General features: G+C 34.1%; 1 protein-coding gene and 1 long non-coding RNA gene across 6 annotated transcripts in view; one reads left to right on the top strand and one right to left on the bottom strand.

Annotated features, from left to right (window-relative positions):
• The window catches only part of ITGB8 (integrin subunit beta 8), a 93,914-nt gene extending 78,733 nt beyond the window's left edge, over window positions 1-15,181 (top strand). For 2 of the 4 annotated variants that reach the window (XM_082398311.1, XM_082398313.1), the window contains 5 exons: window positions 1,898-2,303; window positions 4,762-4,987; window positions 6,257-6,363; window positions 9,365-9,528; window positions 9,625-15,181. In XM_082398311.1, coding sequence (XP_082254437.1) covers window positions 1,898-2,303; window positions 4,762-4,987; window positions 6,257-6,363; window positions 9,365-9,528; window positions 9,625-9,747 — 1,026 coding nt within the window. In that variant the 3' untranslated portion in view covers window positions 9,748-15,181. The other 2 variants (XM_082398312.1, XM_082398314.1) reach the window with 2 other exon arrangements.
• LOC309631771 overlaps window positions 1-21,447 on the bottom strand; it is a 253,878-nt gene that overhangs the window by 70,000 nt on the left and 162,431 nt on the right. The gene's annotated exons all lie outside the window — the stretch shown is intronic.

Here is a 21,447-nt window from a genome sequence, read left to right as displayed (position 1 = left end):
TCAGTTGCCTCATTTTTAAATAAATAGCTAGAACTAGAAGATTTCTAATCCCGCCTCCATCCATCTCTAAGGTTCTATGATGTTATTATTTTAATATCATGCTATAGAGAAAAAGAAAAAGTTATTGAAAGAGATTAAAAATCCCAGTATTCTAACGTTGAATAAAGGAGAATCTTCCTTCTCTTTAATTAGAATGTAATTTTCCCTCTTGGGAAGTTTAGAATCTGCAGGTAGTATAGTTGTTCCAACAAGCTGTATATTTGAAATTAATTATTTCAAATTCAAATTCTGTAGGCTCCTCCATAATCACTCCTTGAATTTTGTTCAAAAGACATTTTATGCCAGTTTACAAAATACATATTTAATTTCCGCTGAATATAGAGAAATTTTGTGCTAGCAAAAGATAGTGCTAAGTTAGTTTCTGAGAAAGGGTTACCTTTTTAGAAGTAGCTCTTTCTTTCAAAATCGATTTTGGCAGAATGGTTTTCCTTACTCCTTACATTTTTTTTTCTTCTTCTTTGTCTACATCCCTTTTTTCCCTCACTTTCAACCAAGTAGTATAAACAGTTTGACTAAGGAAGAGTCATTTGACCACTTAATTATATAAACCCCAAGTTTTGCTCTATTAATATTGGCAGTTGACCACATTATCCTACAGTCTGTTAATCCTTATATTTTTAAAGAGAAAAAACATTTCAAGTCTGACACCAACAGTATTGATTTTAATATTATGAGACTAATTCTAATTCCGAATGGATATATATATAACGTATAAACCTAAATTTAGACCTTTCATGTCATTGTGTATATTTGTGCTAGGCTTTTTGGTTGGGATGGATATCTATCTATCTATATACACATACATATATATAGAGAGAGTGCACAAATCTCTATATATTCATATATATATCCATCCATATATATTCATCCATATCTATCATCTATCTATGTAATCTAACTCCATCCCAACCAAAAAGCCTAGCACAAAGTATTTTTAAATTGTAACATATCTCAGTCTAACATGGATAAAAAACATGTAACTTTATTTGCCAAAGTACCTGAAGATCATAAGGTGAGTTAACAAATATAAATAGACACACTAAGCCAATCGTGTTGTACAGGAAGGCAAAATAGAGAAAAAGGAAAAATTTGGCAGGAGAAAGACATTCTGTAGTTTGCATGGGGGAAACCAATTCCTGCCAGGCCAGATCCTTAGTTGTGGACTAACATCTTCCACTGAGACAAATGTATGACCTTGTATTGAGATCTTAAGATCTAAAAGTGAGAATCCTAAATCTTTTTCCCTTGAGTAACATCAGGGAAAGCCCCATGTTTTCTTCTTAACACCATGTATAAACTAAAATTTAGCTCTAAAACTTACTTGGGCCCCTGGAAAACAGAAACAAAATAAAAATTGTTCATTTGAACAATTGTTCATCTCAGGGTTTTAAACCAGTAGAGCAGAAGCTCTTGACTTTAGTTTATCTGATCTATCTTTAGTGCCAAACATATTCAGTAACTCCACATGTTAAGGACCGAATCCAGAAAATGGTCTATTCTCTCTCAAGTTTACTAAGAAGTCAGTTGAGGATATAAATTAATGATCAGAAGTAGAGTACACATTTCAAATAGGCTTGAACCCATGTCCATTTAATGCTGCAATACAGGCAAGTCTCAGTCATTGCATCATTTAACTCTCCAGTTCATTAATTAGGAAATAAATGAAATTAAAAAGGAATGTTATGTCTACATATGAGAGTACATGTGTAATTTATAAATATTAATTTCTATAAGATGGTATATTATTGACTTAAATATTATTAACAGATATAATATTGGTAATAAAAATTATCAAGACATATAAATATATTTTCTTCCTCCCCACCCACAAATTTAGGTTCTTTTCAATGTAACAGTTACAATGGAAAAATGTGATGTCATGGAAGGAAAGAGCTATGCAATAATCAAACCTATTGGTTTCAATGAAACCACTAAAATTCATATACATAGAAACTGCAGCTGTCAGTGTGATGACAGCAGAGGACCTAAAAGAAAGTGTGTAGAAGAAACTTTTTTAGATGCCAAGTGCTTCCAGTGTGATGAGAATAAATGTCATTTTGATGAAGATCAATTTCCTTCTGAAAGTTGCAAGTCACACAAGGATCAACCTGCTTGCAGCGGTAGAGGAGTTTGTATTTGTGGGAAATGTTTATGTCACAAAATTAAGCTTGGAAAAGTGTATGGAAAATACTGTGAAAAAGATGACTTTTCTTGTCCATATCACCATGGAAATCTGTGTGCTGGTGAGTATAAGTATGTACATGCAGTTATTTATATAGTTATATATTAAACTAGCATATATGTTAAAGTATCTTTAAATCACATCTTTATAATTACCAACTTTGAATCTGAATTTAATATTCAAACTTTCAAAGTCTGTGAAATTAGGACATAGCCACAGATTTACAGTACATGATTCTGATATTTATAGTTTAAATTATTTTGTACAGGAAATATTGAAAAATTAAAACCAAAATTTAATTGTTATTTTCAAGTATGCCTTGATCTTGTAAAGACATATACCAGAAAAGGAAATTACTGATAATGTCTGACAGATTTTCTATAATCTGGGTATTCTTCTAGAAGGATCTGATTCATTCTCATAAGTGGTTACTCCCTCCATCTTGCTCAGAGGATAGTTAGCTATAAAAATATACTTTTCATTCATTGTAAAATTCTTAATGCATTATCATAGATGGCATTGTAAATCTGTAGTAATTTAAATTTCTCTAGTTTATTTTTGGAACAACGCCAGCAACAAAACTGTCAAAGGACAGAATTCTTCAAGAAAATGCTGGTTTCATAAGAAATCTAGATTAGTCCCAGAGGCCACACACAGACCAGATTTAAAAATGAGATAATTTAAAACGAAAATATCAAAAGTATTTTTTGGCTAATTCAGTTTACTGCCACCTAGAGGTTACATTCTAGAAAATATATGCAACATTTGAAAATTAATACAAATTATTATTTTTAAATGAATTAAGTTTTTTGTGACAGTGTGCTAAATCCACTTATTGTTAAAGCACCTTTTTAAAGTTTGCATTTTGGTAAGCAAATATTAATTAAATTATTGATGAAATGAAATATTTCATTGTAATAAGCATATGGAAAGTAACAAACCTATACAAAATAAATTTTTATTCTTGTGTAAATTAAAAATGTGCCCTATATCACATAAATATGTGATGGCAAATTTCCTTTATATTCTATCTTATACACATAATATTTTATATTCTAAACATGTATTCAGCTGTACCTGGTATCTAGGTAGAATGGATTATAGATGACTTTAGAACAAACTGCAACTGTCATCTAATTTTTTAGTGTTAATCCTGTTTGGGACAGGGCAGAAAAAGAATTCTGAGATCATCATTTCCCACAGCTGTCAAGCTCTCAATGAACTTTGAATACACTGAGAATCCCAGTCTCTGTTAATAGTAGAATATTAAAAATCAGTGTACTGGTCCTTCTATATGACTATGATACTACTGACCTACAGGCAGTTGAGAATCTGCTTTGAATTATTTGTATATAAGTTATAAATGCAAACTGTAGGCTGACAAGCATTTTCTTCACTAGTGTCCTTTGAGAATAAAAACACATGATCACAGATCTGCTGGCTAGGATTAGGCATGCAGCCCATATACAGGGAACCGGGTCTGGCAGGCATTTGTTTGGCCTGGATATCATTAGTTTTACATTTAACAAATTGAGCTGATCCAACAGTAGATGCTATGGAACAGTTACCCTGTGAGGTGCTCCACAATAAAAGGAAGGAGGGAGGAAGCCAGGAATCGAGGGAAGGAAGGAAAGGAGGAAGAGGAGGAGGAGGGAGGAAAGAGAGAGGGAAAGAGGAGAAAGGAAGGAAAGAAGAAGGAAGGGAAAGTCTTTGGCCAGATAAACTTGAAAAACATTTTACAGCCCTGAAAATTTACCCTCTCTTGATGATTTCTAGTTCACATTAGCATATTAAATCTTGGATACTTCCTGCAGGCTAAAATCCACTTAACTGAGTATAATCAGTGTTCTTCCTCAACTACAACATGCACACACATACCACCTTGCTTTCTTTCTTGCTTTCTCTCATTTACCACCTAATAACACCTCACAGCATACTTTAAGACATGCCCCACAAACCTGCTAAATAATGTGTTGAAGATGTGAAAGGATTACTTCAACTTCCCCAGAGATCTTATCTTTAAACAAGGCACTAGCAGAACTGAAGCACTTAAAAGGGTTTGCCAAATAGACCTTCAAAGTTATCCCAGGCCCTGAGCAATAATGAGTGACTAAGAGAAAAAATTATGGAAGCTATTCATAAAATACCCCTGTTTTTCAAATTTCAAATCAGACAACATTACGTCAGCCTCTGTAGCTTCTTTTTATTTGTGTTTTTTTAATTTAAAACTGAATGTACAGCGACCTTCAGGTAGTTGGGCAGCCACTGCGGCAGGGCAGAATTCACAATTGTCAGCACAGTAGATTAGCATGGGGAGATTATCTACAATAGAACAGCTTTGAAAATAGACACTCCTAAGTCCTGGCATTGTTTATGTCACACAAATAGAAAGTGATGCTGTTTCTATTCACTTGACTGTCAGTGTGTCTCCATGGAGATGGAAGGGGAATTCATGTTTGGAAATGCTTCACAAAGTCAGTGACCTCAATAACTTAGGTCTTGGAGTGTCTCTGTTGCAGGGCATGGAGAGTGTGAGGCAGGCAAATGCCAGTGCTTCAGGGGCTGGGAAGGGGATCGGTGCCAGTGCCCATCAGCATCTGCCCAGCACTGTGTCAATCCAAAAGGCCAAGTGTGTAGTGGAAGAGGCACATGTGTATGTGGCAGGTGTGAGTGCACCGATCCCAGGAGCATCGGCCGCTTCTGTGAACATTGTCCCACATGTCACACAGCCTGCAATGAAAACTGGTATGTGTTTCCTGATTCCAAACATACATAAAGCAGTCCTTCAATATATTCATGTTTGACCTTTTCTATTTTGCCTACCTTAACCTAAAAGTTGCCAGATCTTCTCCAGATAAATTGTTATCATCACGCTAAAAAAGAACTGAATGAGGAATTTAGGAATTAGAAGACTTAGATTCCAATCTTTGGCCATGCATGAGAATTTATCTAGGTATTCACTGTCTTTTTTGAAATAGGTTTTTTTTTTTTAAAGAATAATATTCAGTGTTCATAAAGGTTCATTGCGGTTTTTTTCCCCAGCTTTTTTGAGATATAATTGGCATATAACCTCGTGTAAGTTTAAGATGTACGATGTGATGATTTAGGGGCTGCCTGCTTCCCAACTTACTATTAATTAGCTGTTTGATCTAGGGCAAGATTTTTTAAATTCTTTGTGCCTCAGTTTCGTGATATTAAAAGTGAGGATAATAATAATACCGTGGTATAATTCTGTGAAATAAATTAGATGTTCATGCAAAAAATACCTAAACCTTTGTACTTGGTGCATAGTAATCATAGAACAAATGTTAGCTGTTATTATTGTTTTATTTTTATTCTTTTAAAGATAAAGAGTGGTGGCTATGAAGCACTCTAGAAAGAAGTGATGGATAAGTGAAAGGTGATGTTAAATAATGGTGGCATTGTTGTTTTGTGCCAATAATTAATTTTCCAATAACAATTTGAGTCCTGCTCAAAGACCACTACTCAGAATATCACTGTGCCTTACAATTTGTTTTATTCAATTTTTAAAAAGACATTCTCAAGTAAAATTTTTTAAATTATGCATTGTAGGTTATGTAACTCACTAGGAAGATAATGATGGTGTGATGGAGGTATTTCTAATGAACCCAACCAAAATTTGAACTGTATGTTCATTGCTAAATTTTTCTAGTAGTATCATAATATTCATCTTCTAAAACATCTGTGCTAGTTGGTTTTGTTTTTGATTTTGCAGTGAGAGTATCTTATTCATTTCCTAGAGATTTTCTTCTCAGTACAGAAAAATCATTATGTTGATTTTATACATTAAAATATTTTAAGTGGTTAGAATGTAACTTTGCCATGGTATTAAATTCAGCCAAGATTACAAATAAACGTCATAGTTTTCTTTCCCAGTTTTACAATTCTGCTGTCCTAAAGCAGTACCCTATTTTATTTTATTTTTTACAGAACATACTACAGGCTACAACCTTTTAAAAAATTAAATGTTTTTACTTCTGTTTCCCCTTACAGGAATTGTGTGCAATGCCTTCACCCTCACAATCTGTCTCAAGCTATACTTGATCGGTGTAAAACCTCATGTACTCTCAAGGAACAGCATTACGTGGACCAAACATCAGGTAAACAAAAGGTTAATAATCAAAGTACTGAAGAGTATCTGTAGAGAATCATATTCCCCAATAAGGCTCATAATCTACCATCCTAAAGAAAGAACTAACTGCTTCAATGTTTTCAACCTCCAAGAAATAGTGCTCTATAAAACCAGCTGAGGATATTTGCCATGGTATGGCTGAATTGTTAGATCTCCCTCCTAACAATGAAACTACCATCTCAACTACCCAGCTAAATTCGCATGCTGTGCACCTCCATGGAAGTATACCAAACAGATTTTCTAGAGAGACCTCAGTGAGCCAAGAATAGGATTCTCCTAGATAGAGTCCATTTCACCCTTAGAGACAAGGTCTATGGAGCCATCATTACCCTTCACAATCCAAACTTGCTTCCAGTTATAACCTTCCTCATGTCAAACGAACATTTACTTTCATGTTTCAGGTGACGCCAAAAAATTCTAAGTAGCAATGATCTGCTTTTGCAAAGTACATAACTTCAAAAGGGCCATTCCTCCCTGATAATTTTCATTCTGATATAAATACAATTTAGGGGTGAATGAATATAAAGATGGCACAATGGAAAGGGTATGGAAATTTTAATCTGAAGACCTTAGCTTAAGACATGTCTCCTGACACTAGTAGCTAAGAAATATCAGCCCTCTTACAAAGTTTCACTGAGCCTCAGTTTCCTCATCTGTAAAATGGAGATAATAATACCAATCTCAAAGAGTTGTGTGGATTAAATGAGCCAGTGAACATGAAAAAATTTTTCAGTTAAAAGATGATATATGAATGGAAGAAACATGTGAAAGCTGTGTTCAAAGATCATTTTGGACAAAAGTTCATTAGAACCCAAAAGCCAGCACCCCATTTTGTTCAGGTTTAAGGTGTTAAACTATATAAGAATTAGAAATGAAGCTGGAAATTATGTATTCATTGAAAATGTTCCTACTGCTACTCCTATCTCTAGTCTTTCCTCTAACCTGTAAGAATAATTCCAGGTCTTAGAGAGATTGCACAGGAGAATAAACTTTCTCCATAGTTTTGTTTCCCTCTCCCCTCACATCCACACTAACCTTAGCCCATAATAAATTTGGCTTTGAAAAGAGCCCATGTGCTGCCAGCTGGGGCTGCAGCAATCACACCCCAAAGCCAAGTGCCTTTTCTAATAAATAGAGCCCTTATTGTCAACATGTAATTTATTATGTTAAGGAAACAAACCTATTCTGACCTAAGTGTGGTTACAAAAACTATTCCCTTAAAGCTCCTTAGGAAAAGTCCTTGCTTGACCTAAACTAAGAAAAGAGGCATGGCCAGGGCTAAATTTTTGGCTCTCCAAATTTAAAAATGCATGCAGATTTGAGCCCCAAAAATGTCCTCCATCCTAACCCATTAGAAATATTTGTAAAATGTATTAGTAGCTAGGGGGCTACCCTCTCCTTCACAACTATTGTGCAAGGAGAGGGAAAGGGCATTTGTTAGCCACCTCTATTATCTATCCACTTGATCACACTTAAAGGGTATTCTTTTGGTCTTTCTGGCTAAGCTCCTACTAGGCAAGAAGCCATTAAGTGAGATCAAGCCATGTGCCACCTTAGCTGATTAAGTATTCTAAGCCAGCCAAGGGAAATGAAAGGCGTGCATGTCACAAACCTGGGCACCACCAAGGGTACCACTTTTGAATAGAGCATCTTGGATTCTCTCTGCGTGTGAGACCATAACAAAGGGAGACTTGCACTTGCATTTGGTGCTTCTATTCCAGTTAGTAGTCCTCCAGCCTCCTTTTAGCATTCCTTTCAAGGAACCTTATCATTATGACCAAGAGAAAACTGGCTCTAAGTCTTCCCACTTAGAGAAGAGCCCTTGTTACTGAATTCTTGGCGTATTCAGAGCAATGCTTGGTCATCCCTGGGATTTCAGACACAAATCACTCATGACTGACTGTTCTTCTAAGCCTTGGCAGGTCCCCTCCCAAAAGGCATTCTCAAGGAGACCTTCAGACAGTTAGGTGAAGTCCCCAAAGTCTGGAGGATGCGCGGAAAACACATGCTTCTTTAGGCCAGGAGGTAATTTTGTGAGTGTGGGGCAGCTGGTGAGTTCTGTGGAGTACTTGTGTATTATGCAACCATGTTCCTCTTAGATTAGGGTAATACCTCTGGCAGCCACAGAGCCTGCAGACTTTCCAACTAGACTTTGCCAAAGGTCTAGGGCTAAAACAGAGACCTAGAATGCCCCTCCTCTTAATGCAGCATTTCCTTTTCCAGCTAGTAATTATCTGTTCTTGAAAAAACAAAAAGCGGAATTTTTAGAAGCAAAATAGGATAGATTTGGTTAACAGACAAGTAAAAAATAAATTAATAACAATTGAGGAAAGAGATTTGGGTATTGTCCCAAATTACACACTCCCATTTCCTGGAGAAGCTATGTGTAATAATAACGAAAACTTACACTGCAGTTTCAAAGGAAATATTTATTCATCTATTAGAGTAGTACTGATTTTAGCTTCTGCAGATGTTTACTTTATTTTCCATTACTGATGTGTAACAAATGAGGAGTAAGCATAACAAGAAAAACATACGTTAATGCACGGAGCTGTTAAATAATTTTTTAAATCCTATTTTCCACTTAGTGATCCACACCACACCAAAAAAACTGTCCCTCTCTCTGTCATGGATAAAGTTATATTTGGTTAAGGGATTTGGACATATTCCAGTTAGTACAAATAAAGAATCAAGCTGCAAAGAAATAATCTTATTGAATACCTTAATTGTGGCTATTCTCCAAAGGACAGTTTTCTGTTGAAAAGATTTTAATAATAAATGTGTAATAATAATTAGTTTACTTCTTGAATCAACAATAATGGCAGTCCTCTATTTTGAAAATGTAGATTTGCAAATATCTCTGATCCTACTGAGATGATGAACATTATTTACTTCTAACATTATTGTTAGAACCCTTTGATTTACTCATTCCAGTTTTTTAAACCATTTATTTGTTTGTTTCTTTACAGAATGTTTCTCTAGCCCAAGCTATTTGAGGATATTTTTCATCATCTTCATAGTTACATTCTTGATTGGGTTGCTTAAAGTCCTTATCATTAGACAGGTGATACTACAATGGAATAGTAATAAAATTAAGTCCTCGGCAGATTACAGGGTGTCAGCCTCAAAAAAGGTCAGTGAATTCTAAAAAAGAAATACTTTCAGTATGTTATTGTCTACTTTCAATATTTAGGCACTTAATTAATGATAATATTTCCTCTCCATCAAGGACAAGTTGATTCTGCAAGGCGTTTGCACAAGAGCAGTAACCTACCGACGTGAGAAACCTGAAGAAATAAAAATGGACATTAGCAAATTAAACGCTCATGAAACTTTCAGGTGCAACTTCTAAAAAGATTAAAAAGTACTTTATGGGAAACTGGATTTTTAATGATCGCTCCTAAAAATTATTATTATAAAATAATAATTTTATAAGTCACAGGAGGAGATAAATTTCCTAGATCATGCCAGTTGCTGGTTGTCCACTCGAATGAAGACTGACAAGCATCCTCATCATCATGTGACTCACACTGCTGCTGAATTCTTCAGAGAAAAATGTGTCTTACTACTGTTTGATACTAGTGTCATTGTAGCACTTTACTGTAATATATAACTTATTTAGATCAGCATAGAATGTAGATCATCTGAAGAGCACTGATTACACTTTACAGGTACCCACCATTTCTACACTTCCCAGAGAGACAATGCTGTGAAGATAGTTTTGGCATTGTGTCTCTACAAGGGTACAGTAATCCCTGCACCAAACATGCAGATGAAAAAATAATAAGGCAATTATACTAATGTTGCCAAACACTTCAACAATTGGCAGTGAATAGACAAGAACAGATAGATGAGTAAATGATTAGTGTTTCACTCATTCAAGAGATGAACAGATAAAACCTTAACCTTGAGGGATATTGCTTTCGAAACTAGTTTTATGCATGTGTGTTTGTTTTCTTCCTTTACAAGATGGATACTAATTCTAACATTCTTTCCTCTTTGCCTTTATATTTTGGTTTTCTTTCTTACAGGATAAGTTTATATAATGTCACAGATGACTGGATTAAATAAGTGCTAAGTTACTACTGCCATAAAACCTAATAATAATACAACGTCACTTTATTAGAATACTTTTAAAAGCTGAACATTTAATAAGGGACACTTCAAGTAACATCAAAATTTGAACAGCTTCGTTGTGTGCAGATGTGGAGTTTTATATCTTCTTACCTGGTAAACTGGATGGATTATTTCACCATTTCATTTGTCTAATCATCAGGTTGAAATTCACGAGATATTTAGAAACTCTGCAAAGTTTCTAAGCAAAGCGCCACACTTTTGAGTCTTCTCCAATATTTATTCCAAGTAGATAATAGCATTTTTCAAATTAAAAGCTAAATTAAGCTATATTCTTTTTGCCCTTCAATGCAGTCTAAGGACATTCTTTCTTTGAATCACCTCAACCCTACTCACCAGAATTCTAAAAGTACACAATTGGAGGAGGATAGACAGTATCTTAGAAATAAGCTCATTCACTCTTGTAGTTAGTCAGAGAACTGAGGCTCAGCAAGTTTAAATGACTTCTCAAAAACCCCTAAGTGACCAAGTAGCAACAATCAAAGAGAACTTTTTTCTTATTGCCAGGCCAGTGTTCATTGAACAATGTCATACTACCTCTTGAATCTTTAAAATAATCAATTGGCAAGTATTTTTAGATGTGATTTACTGAAGTCTTAAGTATAAGAAAATTTCAAAACAAAGCAGAAAAAAGTAATTCAAACAGAATTGTCCATGGTTGGCTTCCAGTCTATCTGCTAATCAGCTTCTAAGAGACTGCAAAATAGCCTAACTAGAGGGAAGTCCATTCACACCATAGCCTGTGTGAACGGCGCCCCCTGGAGTTGTGCAGTGCTCAGTGCTCAGCCAGAGAGCTTGATACAGAGGCCATGAACTTTTATCCTCCCCAACAGGAACTTCATCACAATTACCATATCCTTACAGACTTATTCAGTCTGATTTTATTGGCTAAAAGTCCAACAGTCCTGTATGCAGTACAGAGCTTTGCCTATGACAACTAAGGAATTTATTTTAAATTCCTTTAAAATGTCTTCTTATAATCAGCTTCCCAGACTTTCTGTCTTCCAGCACTTGAGTTAAAGTGCCAGATATTTGCATTTCGATGAAGACTAAATCCCACTCCATATTCTACCCTAAAGAGGATTTAAAAACATATAATAAGTTGTTCTGCAGCCAACAAACACAGTAACTCCATCAGCCGTCCCCTGCAGCCAAGCAATTATGATGCTAGGTTGAACTGTATTTCTTTCCCCAAATGAGAAATCAGCGGCATTGACAGAATCCAGTACTGTGACTCACTTGTGTAAAATACCTTTGATCACCAAGGATAATGCAAAACTTCTTTTTGCAGCATGCCTGTCACAGCATCCTTTTTAAAAAAGAAAATAAATGGATACTTGACAGCCCTCAAAAAGGAGAAAGTGGAAAATATCCATTCATTGAAATGCTGAAAATTTTAAAATTTTAAAACATTATGATGTTCATAAGCTAATTTCTATGAGGGCTGAGTTATCCAAAATAGCATAATAAAATGAAATTCTTAAAATAAAGGGATATATATTTTGACACTCTCACTAGTTTGCACTAATTTATAGTGGAACAAGGCTCTTCTCATAGGAAGGGACAAACTTTCTGATAGGCAGTTCAATGCTAGATGATGACTGCAGTTATGCTTGTGATGTCTTGTGCTTTCCTTTTTTACTTAAAGGTCTAATTCTTAAAAGATTTTAGAGCTTATATTTACTTGAATAATTGACATTTTCCTTGTGAGAAAAGAATTAATATTTGACTAGCTAGAATTAATTAAAAGTTAAGGGAAAACAGGGTATTCTTAGATTAAATAATTTATGTAAATAAAGCCTATTTTCAACTAATATGAACACAGGGGCCTTTTGAGATTCACTGATAGTAAATACAAGTTATGAAACTTTAAATGATTAACAAAGTTAAGAACTTCAACAACACTTTTGGTACGACAGCATTTCTGTGCCCTAAAGTATTTCATGATTTAGAAATGTGCCATATATGCACTACAATATAACTGTATGCATTTTACTTCTCTGGGGATATCTTTACACTGCAGTGTACATGCATTTATAAGCATCTGATATCTTTTTTTTTTAATTTATTAATATTTATGAAGTCTCAGACATTCTCTGAAAGACTCAGAAATTCACTAAAACTCTGATTATGTCCTAAATGTTTAATTTAGCTTTGGTTTATAAAGATTAAAAAAAAAAAATCTAAGGTTAAACAGAATAGATTTCTCTGGAGGCAAATTTTTCAAAATTCAAAATTAAAATTAGTGGATGCATCAGATGCAACACTTCACTAAAGAATAAACTTCAAATGTTTTTAATATACACTTAATCTCTATTGAAGATATTCTTATGTATGACAATGGGCATCTACAAGATGTTGAAATATGATTATGATGGACTATGAAAATTTTTCTCCTTAGAATTATGTTCCTCCTGGTACCTGATATAGTAAGTTAAACGCAATGGCTTTTCCTTCCTTTCCTTACTCCTGTTCTTTTCTACTCATTTTTCCTAAGAGAGTGCCCTAAAACTTCAAGCTCAATAAGCCTAATTGTGAAAAATAACTGACTGTAATGGTATAATGAAGTTCTTCATTTCCATACATCTCTTAATGATTTTAAAACTTATTTGAATCTATGCACCTGAACAAAGACTCATTAAAAACTAAGAATTTTAAATTTTTACAACTGTTCGACTTCTTTCAATTTTAAAGGATTTGAGATCTATATATTTTAATAAAAGTATCAAGTGAAATACAACCACTTGGGAGTTCAATCATGTGCATATTATATTGTTTTATTTACTCTTAACATTTAATTTACAACTATCCTTATTTATATCGACCTTAAGAACTCCACTTCATGCAATGCAAACTGAGATATATTTTGAAAGAAATATAAAACTAGCATTCTTTCAGATCATTTCCCTTTTCTCTTATAATTCCTCAATGGTAAATTTATTATGGGTAACTAATTATACGTGTTCATATTTCATTAATTCTAAGACATCCACTTTTTAATTTAACATCTCTAAATGTATCTTGCAGTTGTTGACCTCTTAGATGCAGTGTTTGAAGTTTTGCTTAAATAAACATTATACTAATTTATCTTTAACCAAATGTTCATGGGTATAAGGACATTCATTTTTGTATAAATATTTAATAACACATTTATGATAACATGTGAAGTCAGTTTTCAGTACATCTGGATCACATACAACTCAACATGGAGCCTAACCATCTGATTATGAGTTCAGATCCTGTAGACCTTTAGGTTATAAAAGCTCTTTCAGCCTCCTACTTATGCTTTATGCTAGTGGCTACAATTTCAGCGAACCCTAACCTAACTGACAAGAATGAGTGAGTTTCTCCAAGGTTTGTTAACAAATTTTTATTCTTTCTATTACTTCCTAAATAATACTTGCATATGGTCATCTCACTTTTAGACAGAATTAACTGGAAAAATATTACATAAAACCATCATATTTAGATTTAGATTTTGCATATTTAGGTTTTGCAGCATCTTGTATGTCATATGTCAATGACAGGAGAAAAATATGATATAACCAATCAGTGTTGTAGGAAAACTTTCCCTTCAAGTTCTCCTACATTTTTATTCTTTATCATTTCTGTTCTTTTGTTTGACTTTTTTCTTTGGCTCTGATAAATTCACCTTAAGCCCATGTAATGACTGTCATAAAACTGCATATTTAAATTATTTGACTTATATGAAACAATTGTTCAGCTATCTGGGCAGCTGTTAATGAAATATCTGAGAGTAATAACACTACTCTTTTATCTACCTGGATTACTTTCCCACAGAAATTTACCTTTGTAAGCTAACTCTATTAATCAGGTTTCTAACCTCCATAACCTATTTCAGTTAAAATCATCTAATCCAACAATTAAAAAAACCCAAAACACTGCAGTCATCAAGGGTGGAAAATGTATGACTTGTGTAAAAAATCTTTACTAGCTTTACACTGTACAACAGATAAATGTGATTTTGATAACAATTCCACACAATAAGTATGGCACATAGATTTTATTAATATTGAATATAAAATATTTTAATTCTAAATTAAAATAAAATATAAATTTGCACATATTAATATAGAAATTCATTTGGTGTATATTTAACATAACTTTAAAACCACTTTACATTTACCAGCTACTTCATTAAAGTTTTTTAAATGTCTGCAAAAAAATTAGAAATGTTTTTAAATTTCAGTAATATAACCTATGTGTTTCATTTAAGTCCTGCCTTTGTAAAAAAAATTTTTTTAATATAGAGTGTATTTTTAAATTAAAATATTTGAATATAAAATAGTTCTAAGAAAGAAACTATTTCTCATTAAGCAAGTTTCTTATTATTTCTGGCTTTGAATTATACATAAATTTAAATTGCCTTAAATGACATAGAAGATTGGGGAATATGATAATTTCACATTGTATACTATGAGCCTGTTCATATAATTCTGATTGACTACTAACTTTGGTTTATGTATTTATTAAAGAGCTGACACTGTAGTTTGTTGTGAGATGTTTATTTTTATAACAGAGCTTATAACAGTTATGACAAGGCATTTAATTAATGCATCATTCTGTTTAAAAGTAGGTGTTAACCAATATGAAATTCTATGTTTTAAAATAAAAATGTAAAGATCTAAGTATGCACAGAATGCTTCTTTATTTCTTATTGTGTGCTACATGACTCTCAGCACTGCCAGACAATAGTATATTGTCACACAAGGAAATGTAATAACATTCATACATGGTCATTGGTAGAGGACATTACATAATTCCAAAAAGCTACTACTTCTGGAAAACTGTAGAGCCAATGATAAAGATGTGAGGCCATCCTAATTCCTCTATTTCCCTTCAATAGCCGCCCAATGGTGAAAGCAGAAGGAATATCCTAATTACAAAAACTGAAAAATTAGCTAAAAGAGAAATTGGGCTTTTTCTAGCAGACAAAGGCCTCTACCATCACCTTGATACAAACATAACATGTTCATAATCTTCAACTGCACATTCTCCAGAGCCATATTTAAACAAGTGAAACTTATGGAGTACCCTTGTGTTGTGATTTTCCTTTATTTAATCTAGTGGAAAAACTAAAGCAGATGAGGGAGCACACTGAAAGTTAAATAAGATATGCAGACAGATTTCCTGTCCTTAAGGAGTTTTAATAGTTTGAAGGAAAGGATATGTGTAGCATACTATAGATAAAAGGGTTTCACTGGAGAGATCAGATGGAAGCTATCAGGAGGTTTAACAAGGCCTTTGTTTTTGAGGATTCATCCCAGTTGGGTTTGGGCTACAGTCTTTCAGGCTCAGAATACTGATTTTGTTATGAGTGTTGTTTGGCCCCATTCTTCCCTTCCCTCTTTAGCAACAGGACTCATACCCTGAGTCTGAATAGAGCACACAGCTGAGACTTAACTACCCAGACTCCTTTGCAGCTAAATGTGGTTACAGGACTAAATGTTGGCCAGTGGGGCAGATGCGAGAGGAACCCAGGATCTCACTTCCCCTTTCCATGTTTTTGCTATCTCGACAATTGGAGGTGTCTTGGCAAAGGAAACCCTGTGCTGAAATATTCAGAGCTTCCGCTTCAGCCAAGAACTGCTCTCCTCAACTGAACCCTGGTAGAGAAACAATCTTTTTAGCTAAACCATTGCATTTGATGGTATAGCAGATATTTTGTACTCTAATGATGTGTTATTTATATAATTGTCTTACTCCTCAGCGATACTAAATACCATTTCTGTCAATTTTTCAAATAAGGAAAACAAGGCACATAGAGGTTAAGCACCGTGTATAAATGAACGCAGCCAGTAGGTGGCCAAGGCTGGATTCATAGGCAGATCTGTTTTTCATTCCATAAATGACTGATCATATGTTTTATGAGGATAGATTTTTACTAAGTTAATTAGTTTTACTAGTTTAACTATGTCCTTATGAACCAAAAAAAGGTGCAATAAATAAAGTTGAGGAGCTAATATATGTGCAGAAACACTACACAGGAAGAAGTGAACGGAACTTAAAAATGAAAAACAAAATGTTAAGTGCACTCAGATGCTGTAACTAGACTGGAGCAGTCCATGGAGGATAGCATTTGGCCTAGGCCTTGCAGGAAAGGTAAGTGTAGACATGCAGAAAAGCAAGATCATGGAGAGGTAAGGGAAGAGTAAAGGAGAAAAGGGTGGGGATTCCATCCAAGAACATTGAAATCTTGTTGAGATGCAGCATTGTATAATGAAAAAAAGTAACCTACAGGTCCTAGTCTATGGAAAGCCTGCTTTCCTGACTAAGAAGTTTGAACTTTGGTTACTAGGAAAAAGCAAGCCCTGAAGTTTTTGCACGGAGAAGTGGTATTACTGGAACTATACATGGTTTGGAATATACTAACATAAACTAAATATAATTTTTAATTAAACATTAATTTTATCCCCTCTAATACTAAATATAAATACCACTTAATAATGTTAAATATTTAATTCTATTAAATGCCATTTAACAATAAATTTAAATACTATTTAGTGCTAATGTAAAAGAAACTGAAGTATACAAAAGCAGAAAAATTTGAAAATCCAACTTCCTAATGGCAATCACTTTCATATGTAGGCATATTTTCACTTTATTTTTCTATGCACTTTATAGCTTATTATGCAGATAACACATATTTGTTGTAAAACATCCAAAAATACCTTGACATTAAAATTAAAATAAATATTACTCCAATCCAACCACTCAGAGTTGACCGTTGCCATACATTATGTGTGCGTGTGTTTGTAACTAAGAAAGAAATATGCTATTAATAGTATGGTATAAAGATATTTTTTCTTCGAAAACATTTCAAACATTTTTTCCATGTCAAGATTTAAACTATAGTTTTACTAGGTGGATATAATCCCATCCAAGAATGTGCCACAATCATAGCTCTATGTTCAATGAGAAAAAGAATGAGCAAGAAATGATACCAAATATAAAACAATGGTCAACAACTTTAGTATTCAATAGGAGGAGATTGGTTAAATAAACTGTTTTTGAATGGGAGAGATTTGCACATTTATAATGGCAGAGGAGAGGGAGCCAGTGTAGAGAGAAATGTTTATATTGGGATGGTTTGTATTGGTCTAAGGTACAATAGGGGAGCATTTCAAATTATGACAAAGAGGGATCAGTGAAATGAGCTTAGAGAATTTTCGTGAGGAAATAAAGATTTACACAAAAGTACAAAGGGAGGGAATAAGAGTTACTGCTACAAGGAAAATTAGAGAGAACTTGGAGATTGGCTAGATACAGGTGATAAGGAAAGAATTTAGTTGAATAGAATTCTAATGCCAACTCTGAAAGTCACTACAGACTTCTACCCAAATTGGATAAAACTCCCAATCTGGTCTCACAAACCACATTGTTCTTGCCAGTCCATGACTTTTAGACTAAATTCTAACTTCATCAAAATATTTGGCCAGACAAAACTAAAGCTGCAAATTTTTAAACCATGTCAATGGTCATGCTTTCAGTATTATCAAAATAAGCCTAAGTGCAAGATAAGCAGTATCTCCTTTTAATCTAGTTATTTATATATAAATATTTTGATCATAATTAGAAGTAGTGGTGGGCTGCATAAGAAAAACAAATGGCACCTTGGCTTCCAACTTGGCAATCCTTTAGCACTTATTTGGACTGGTGCATTATTTCGTATTTAGGGCCCAGTGTTGTTTAGACTTCTTCCAATGAATTGCTTAAAGGTCATAAAAAACTATCTGTCTATAGTGGTGAGAGGAAAACTCTTTCTTTATTGGGCTTTGTCATACTTTGTGCTGTTTTTCCATTATTATGAGAACAAAATACATTCTAACCATCATTAAAGTCATGAGAGATAATTATCCATTTAAGAAAATCTTAATTTGCGATTAACAACATTTTTTAAATATTTTCCCCTATTAAATTAAGGATAATCTATAGGTCCGTGATTTTCAAAGAGTAGTTCCCAGACCAGCAGCATCAGTGTCACATGAAAACTTGTTAGAAATGCAGATTTTTAGTCTCTATCCCAACTCTTCTGAATCTGAAACTCTGGGAATGGGACCCAGAGATCTGTGTTTTAACAAGCTCTCTAAGTAATTCTGATGCCTGCCAAAGTTTAAGAACCATTTCCATAAAGAGTAAAAGTTAGCATCAGGAAACCAAAAGCTATAGATTATGCTTACTGGTGCACATAGACGAGTACCTGATACTCAATACTCAGTGCAAGTACTTATTTATTAAGTGTTGAATGAGTCAGTGATGTTCTATTTTCTCTGAGCCCCTCAGACATGTCCCTTTGAAAAGACTGTGCTCAAAATTTGTCTGTCATTTATTGCAGCTAAAATCAAAGTAATAAAATGATTGTCTGGCATGTTGTTTAAGAAAATAAAATTGACTTCAATTACTTTTTAAAACAACCTAACATATCCAGTGTATGTAGAGGCCCACATTAAATATTTTTATTGTCTACAGGCAGTTCTCTTTTTTCTGTCACTTAAACACTCTCTGTTCTTCCCAAAAGCTAAATGCATACAGATTTATGTGTGGGTGTATGAGATAGTGGAGGATCTCTACCACTGCCTTAATTAATAGGGAAATTCCTAACACGGTCTGTGGAGTTCCATCTTGGTCAGAGGGCTAAATCTTCTCTTCATATTCTCATGTCCACCAAAGTATACAACTTCTCTCCCTCCTCTCTGTTCAGAGACACTTGCAAGTGTCAAAGTCTGTTGGCTGTCTATAGGGAATACAAGTGGGACAGCGATACCAAGGACAGCTGGGTACAGCATCCCTTCCATTGCACCCCCTGGTCACTGGAGTAGAAAACCCTTCTGCTCCCTCTTACTTTGAGGAATCACATTTGTTTACTCTTCTCTAAGAAAAATATCTAAGTCACCCCTCTCTCCCTTACCCTGGATCCAGTTTTATCTCATCCTGAAAAAAAAAAGTAGCTCTACAGGCATGCATTCAAATTTGTCTCTGGTCCTCTAAATTTTGAACTTATTTTGGTAGTATTTCTGCTTTAGTGTGGACTTGGACAAGCGAAAATAACCTGTACAGTATCAGTGAATAGAAAAAAGGAAAGGAAATGTATGCATATGTGTATATAGGGGCAGACAGACCCAAAGAATAAGAAATGGTACTGAGAACTTATTCTGGGACTCTGGATCCCTCAGGCCAAGGAGGATATAAAGAGAGGGCAGAGACAGGAAGGAATGGATATTGTTAAAAATAATTTTTGAGAGACCCTTGCCTTGAGTCTCCACTTCAGCTTTCTTTGGGGATAGGAGGGGATATTCTCTCTAACTTCCAGCCTAGTGTGGCTTCAAGGGAACGCTTAGGACCTTTAAAATGTATTCCCTACACCTGCGAGACAGAAGTCTGATGCCTAGCTCATGCCAGAAAAAGAGGCTTCATCATAGATTAGTGCTCATAACACATAAGGCTGTGGCCTGGGTCCTATCTCCCCCCATGAAAACTAGAGGGGAAGAATGGCAAGTACTAGGTATGTCTGTCCTAATTCTAACCAAGTGTCATTCTTACTCTACAGGTATATAATCATTACATATATATACATATATATATATATATAATTATATATTTAATGGCACTTATATATATAATTATATATAATTTGAAACAAATGTCATTTTCTTTCCTTTCAAATACCGAAACAATACTATCAGACTCTTCCCAAGAATGATTTTAGGTGTCATTTAAATGCCCTCACCCTGACCAGAGAATTTGAGAACAATGAAAAACATGTATTGAAAACATTTGGAATAATACTGTTTATTATGTTTTTAAAATTACTTAGAGTTTATTTTTAGTGCATTTAATATGCAGATTACTTTGTATAAAAAATATTCACCTTAATCTACAGATTGATTTTGCAAATATTGGTTACTTTTCAGTTGGCAATTTCCTTGCTTCCTTTGGTTTGACTAAGGTTTTTATTTTTAAAAAAATAGAAATACAGACTATTATTCAACATTTAAAATGACTACGGTTCTCTCTTTTGCCCTTGGATAAATTGTGAAAAGGCCAATTATTAAGCTTCAAGATTTCATTACTTTGTCCTCTGATGACATTGAGTCTATTTGGGTAGAAAAAAATATGTAGAACTCTTCAAGTCAAAATTGTATGACTAAAATGGTAACTATATATGTCAGCTTTTAAATTTCCTTTATTAATAAAAGAAATATATGCAATTTAAGTTTCTTCCTAGCTCCTCAGTCATTTAGTAAGAATAAGCATACATCTTAACTCTCTATTCTGGTAATGAGTAGATAATGGCCTAATTAGTCAGTAATCATTTGAAAACAAGAGCAGATAGAAGAAGAAACCCACACACTTCCAAAGATATGGGGAGAAAGTAAATGCATTCTTTAAAATGATGGTGAGTGAAGGCATCAGTGAGTCTTTATGATGGGTGTAGGTGGTTCAAGAATAAAAGAGAGACAAATGGTGAAGAAAAAGTCACAGCAGGAAAAATCTCCATCACTTATCTACCAGCCCTTACACACACACACACACACACACACACACACACACACTCCTTCTCATACACACATACACACACTCACATATACTACTCTGTATGATATGTGACATGTCATGACATAGCTGCCCAGCATCCCTTTTGGATTTTCTTTCTTTTCGTTTAATTTACATGCAATACAATGCACAAATCTTAAGTTTATAACTTGATGAGTTTTGATAAATGTATACACCTGTATAACCACCATAGAACATTTTTATCACTTCAAAAGGTTCTTTATGCCCCTTTCCGGTCAATCAATCCCCTTCTTATGATAGTTAATTTTATGTCAACTGGATTGGGACACAGTGCCTAGATATTTAGTCAAGTAGTATTCTGGATATTACTGTAAGAGTGTTT

Source organism: Balaenoptera borealis (assembly GCF_965194805.1).
Source record: "Balaenoptera borealis genome assembly, chromosome: 7".
NCBI lineage: Eukaryota > Metazoa > Chordata > Mammalia > Artiodactyla > Balaenopteridae > Balaenoptera > Balaenoptera borealis.
This window is presented reverse-complemented; position numbering and strand designations above follow the sequence as displayed.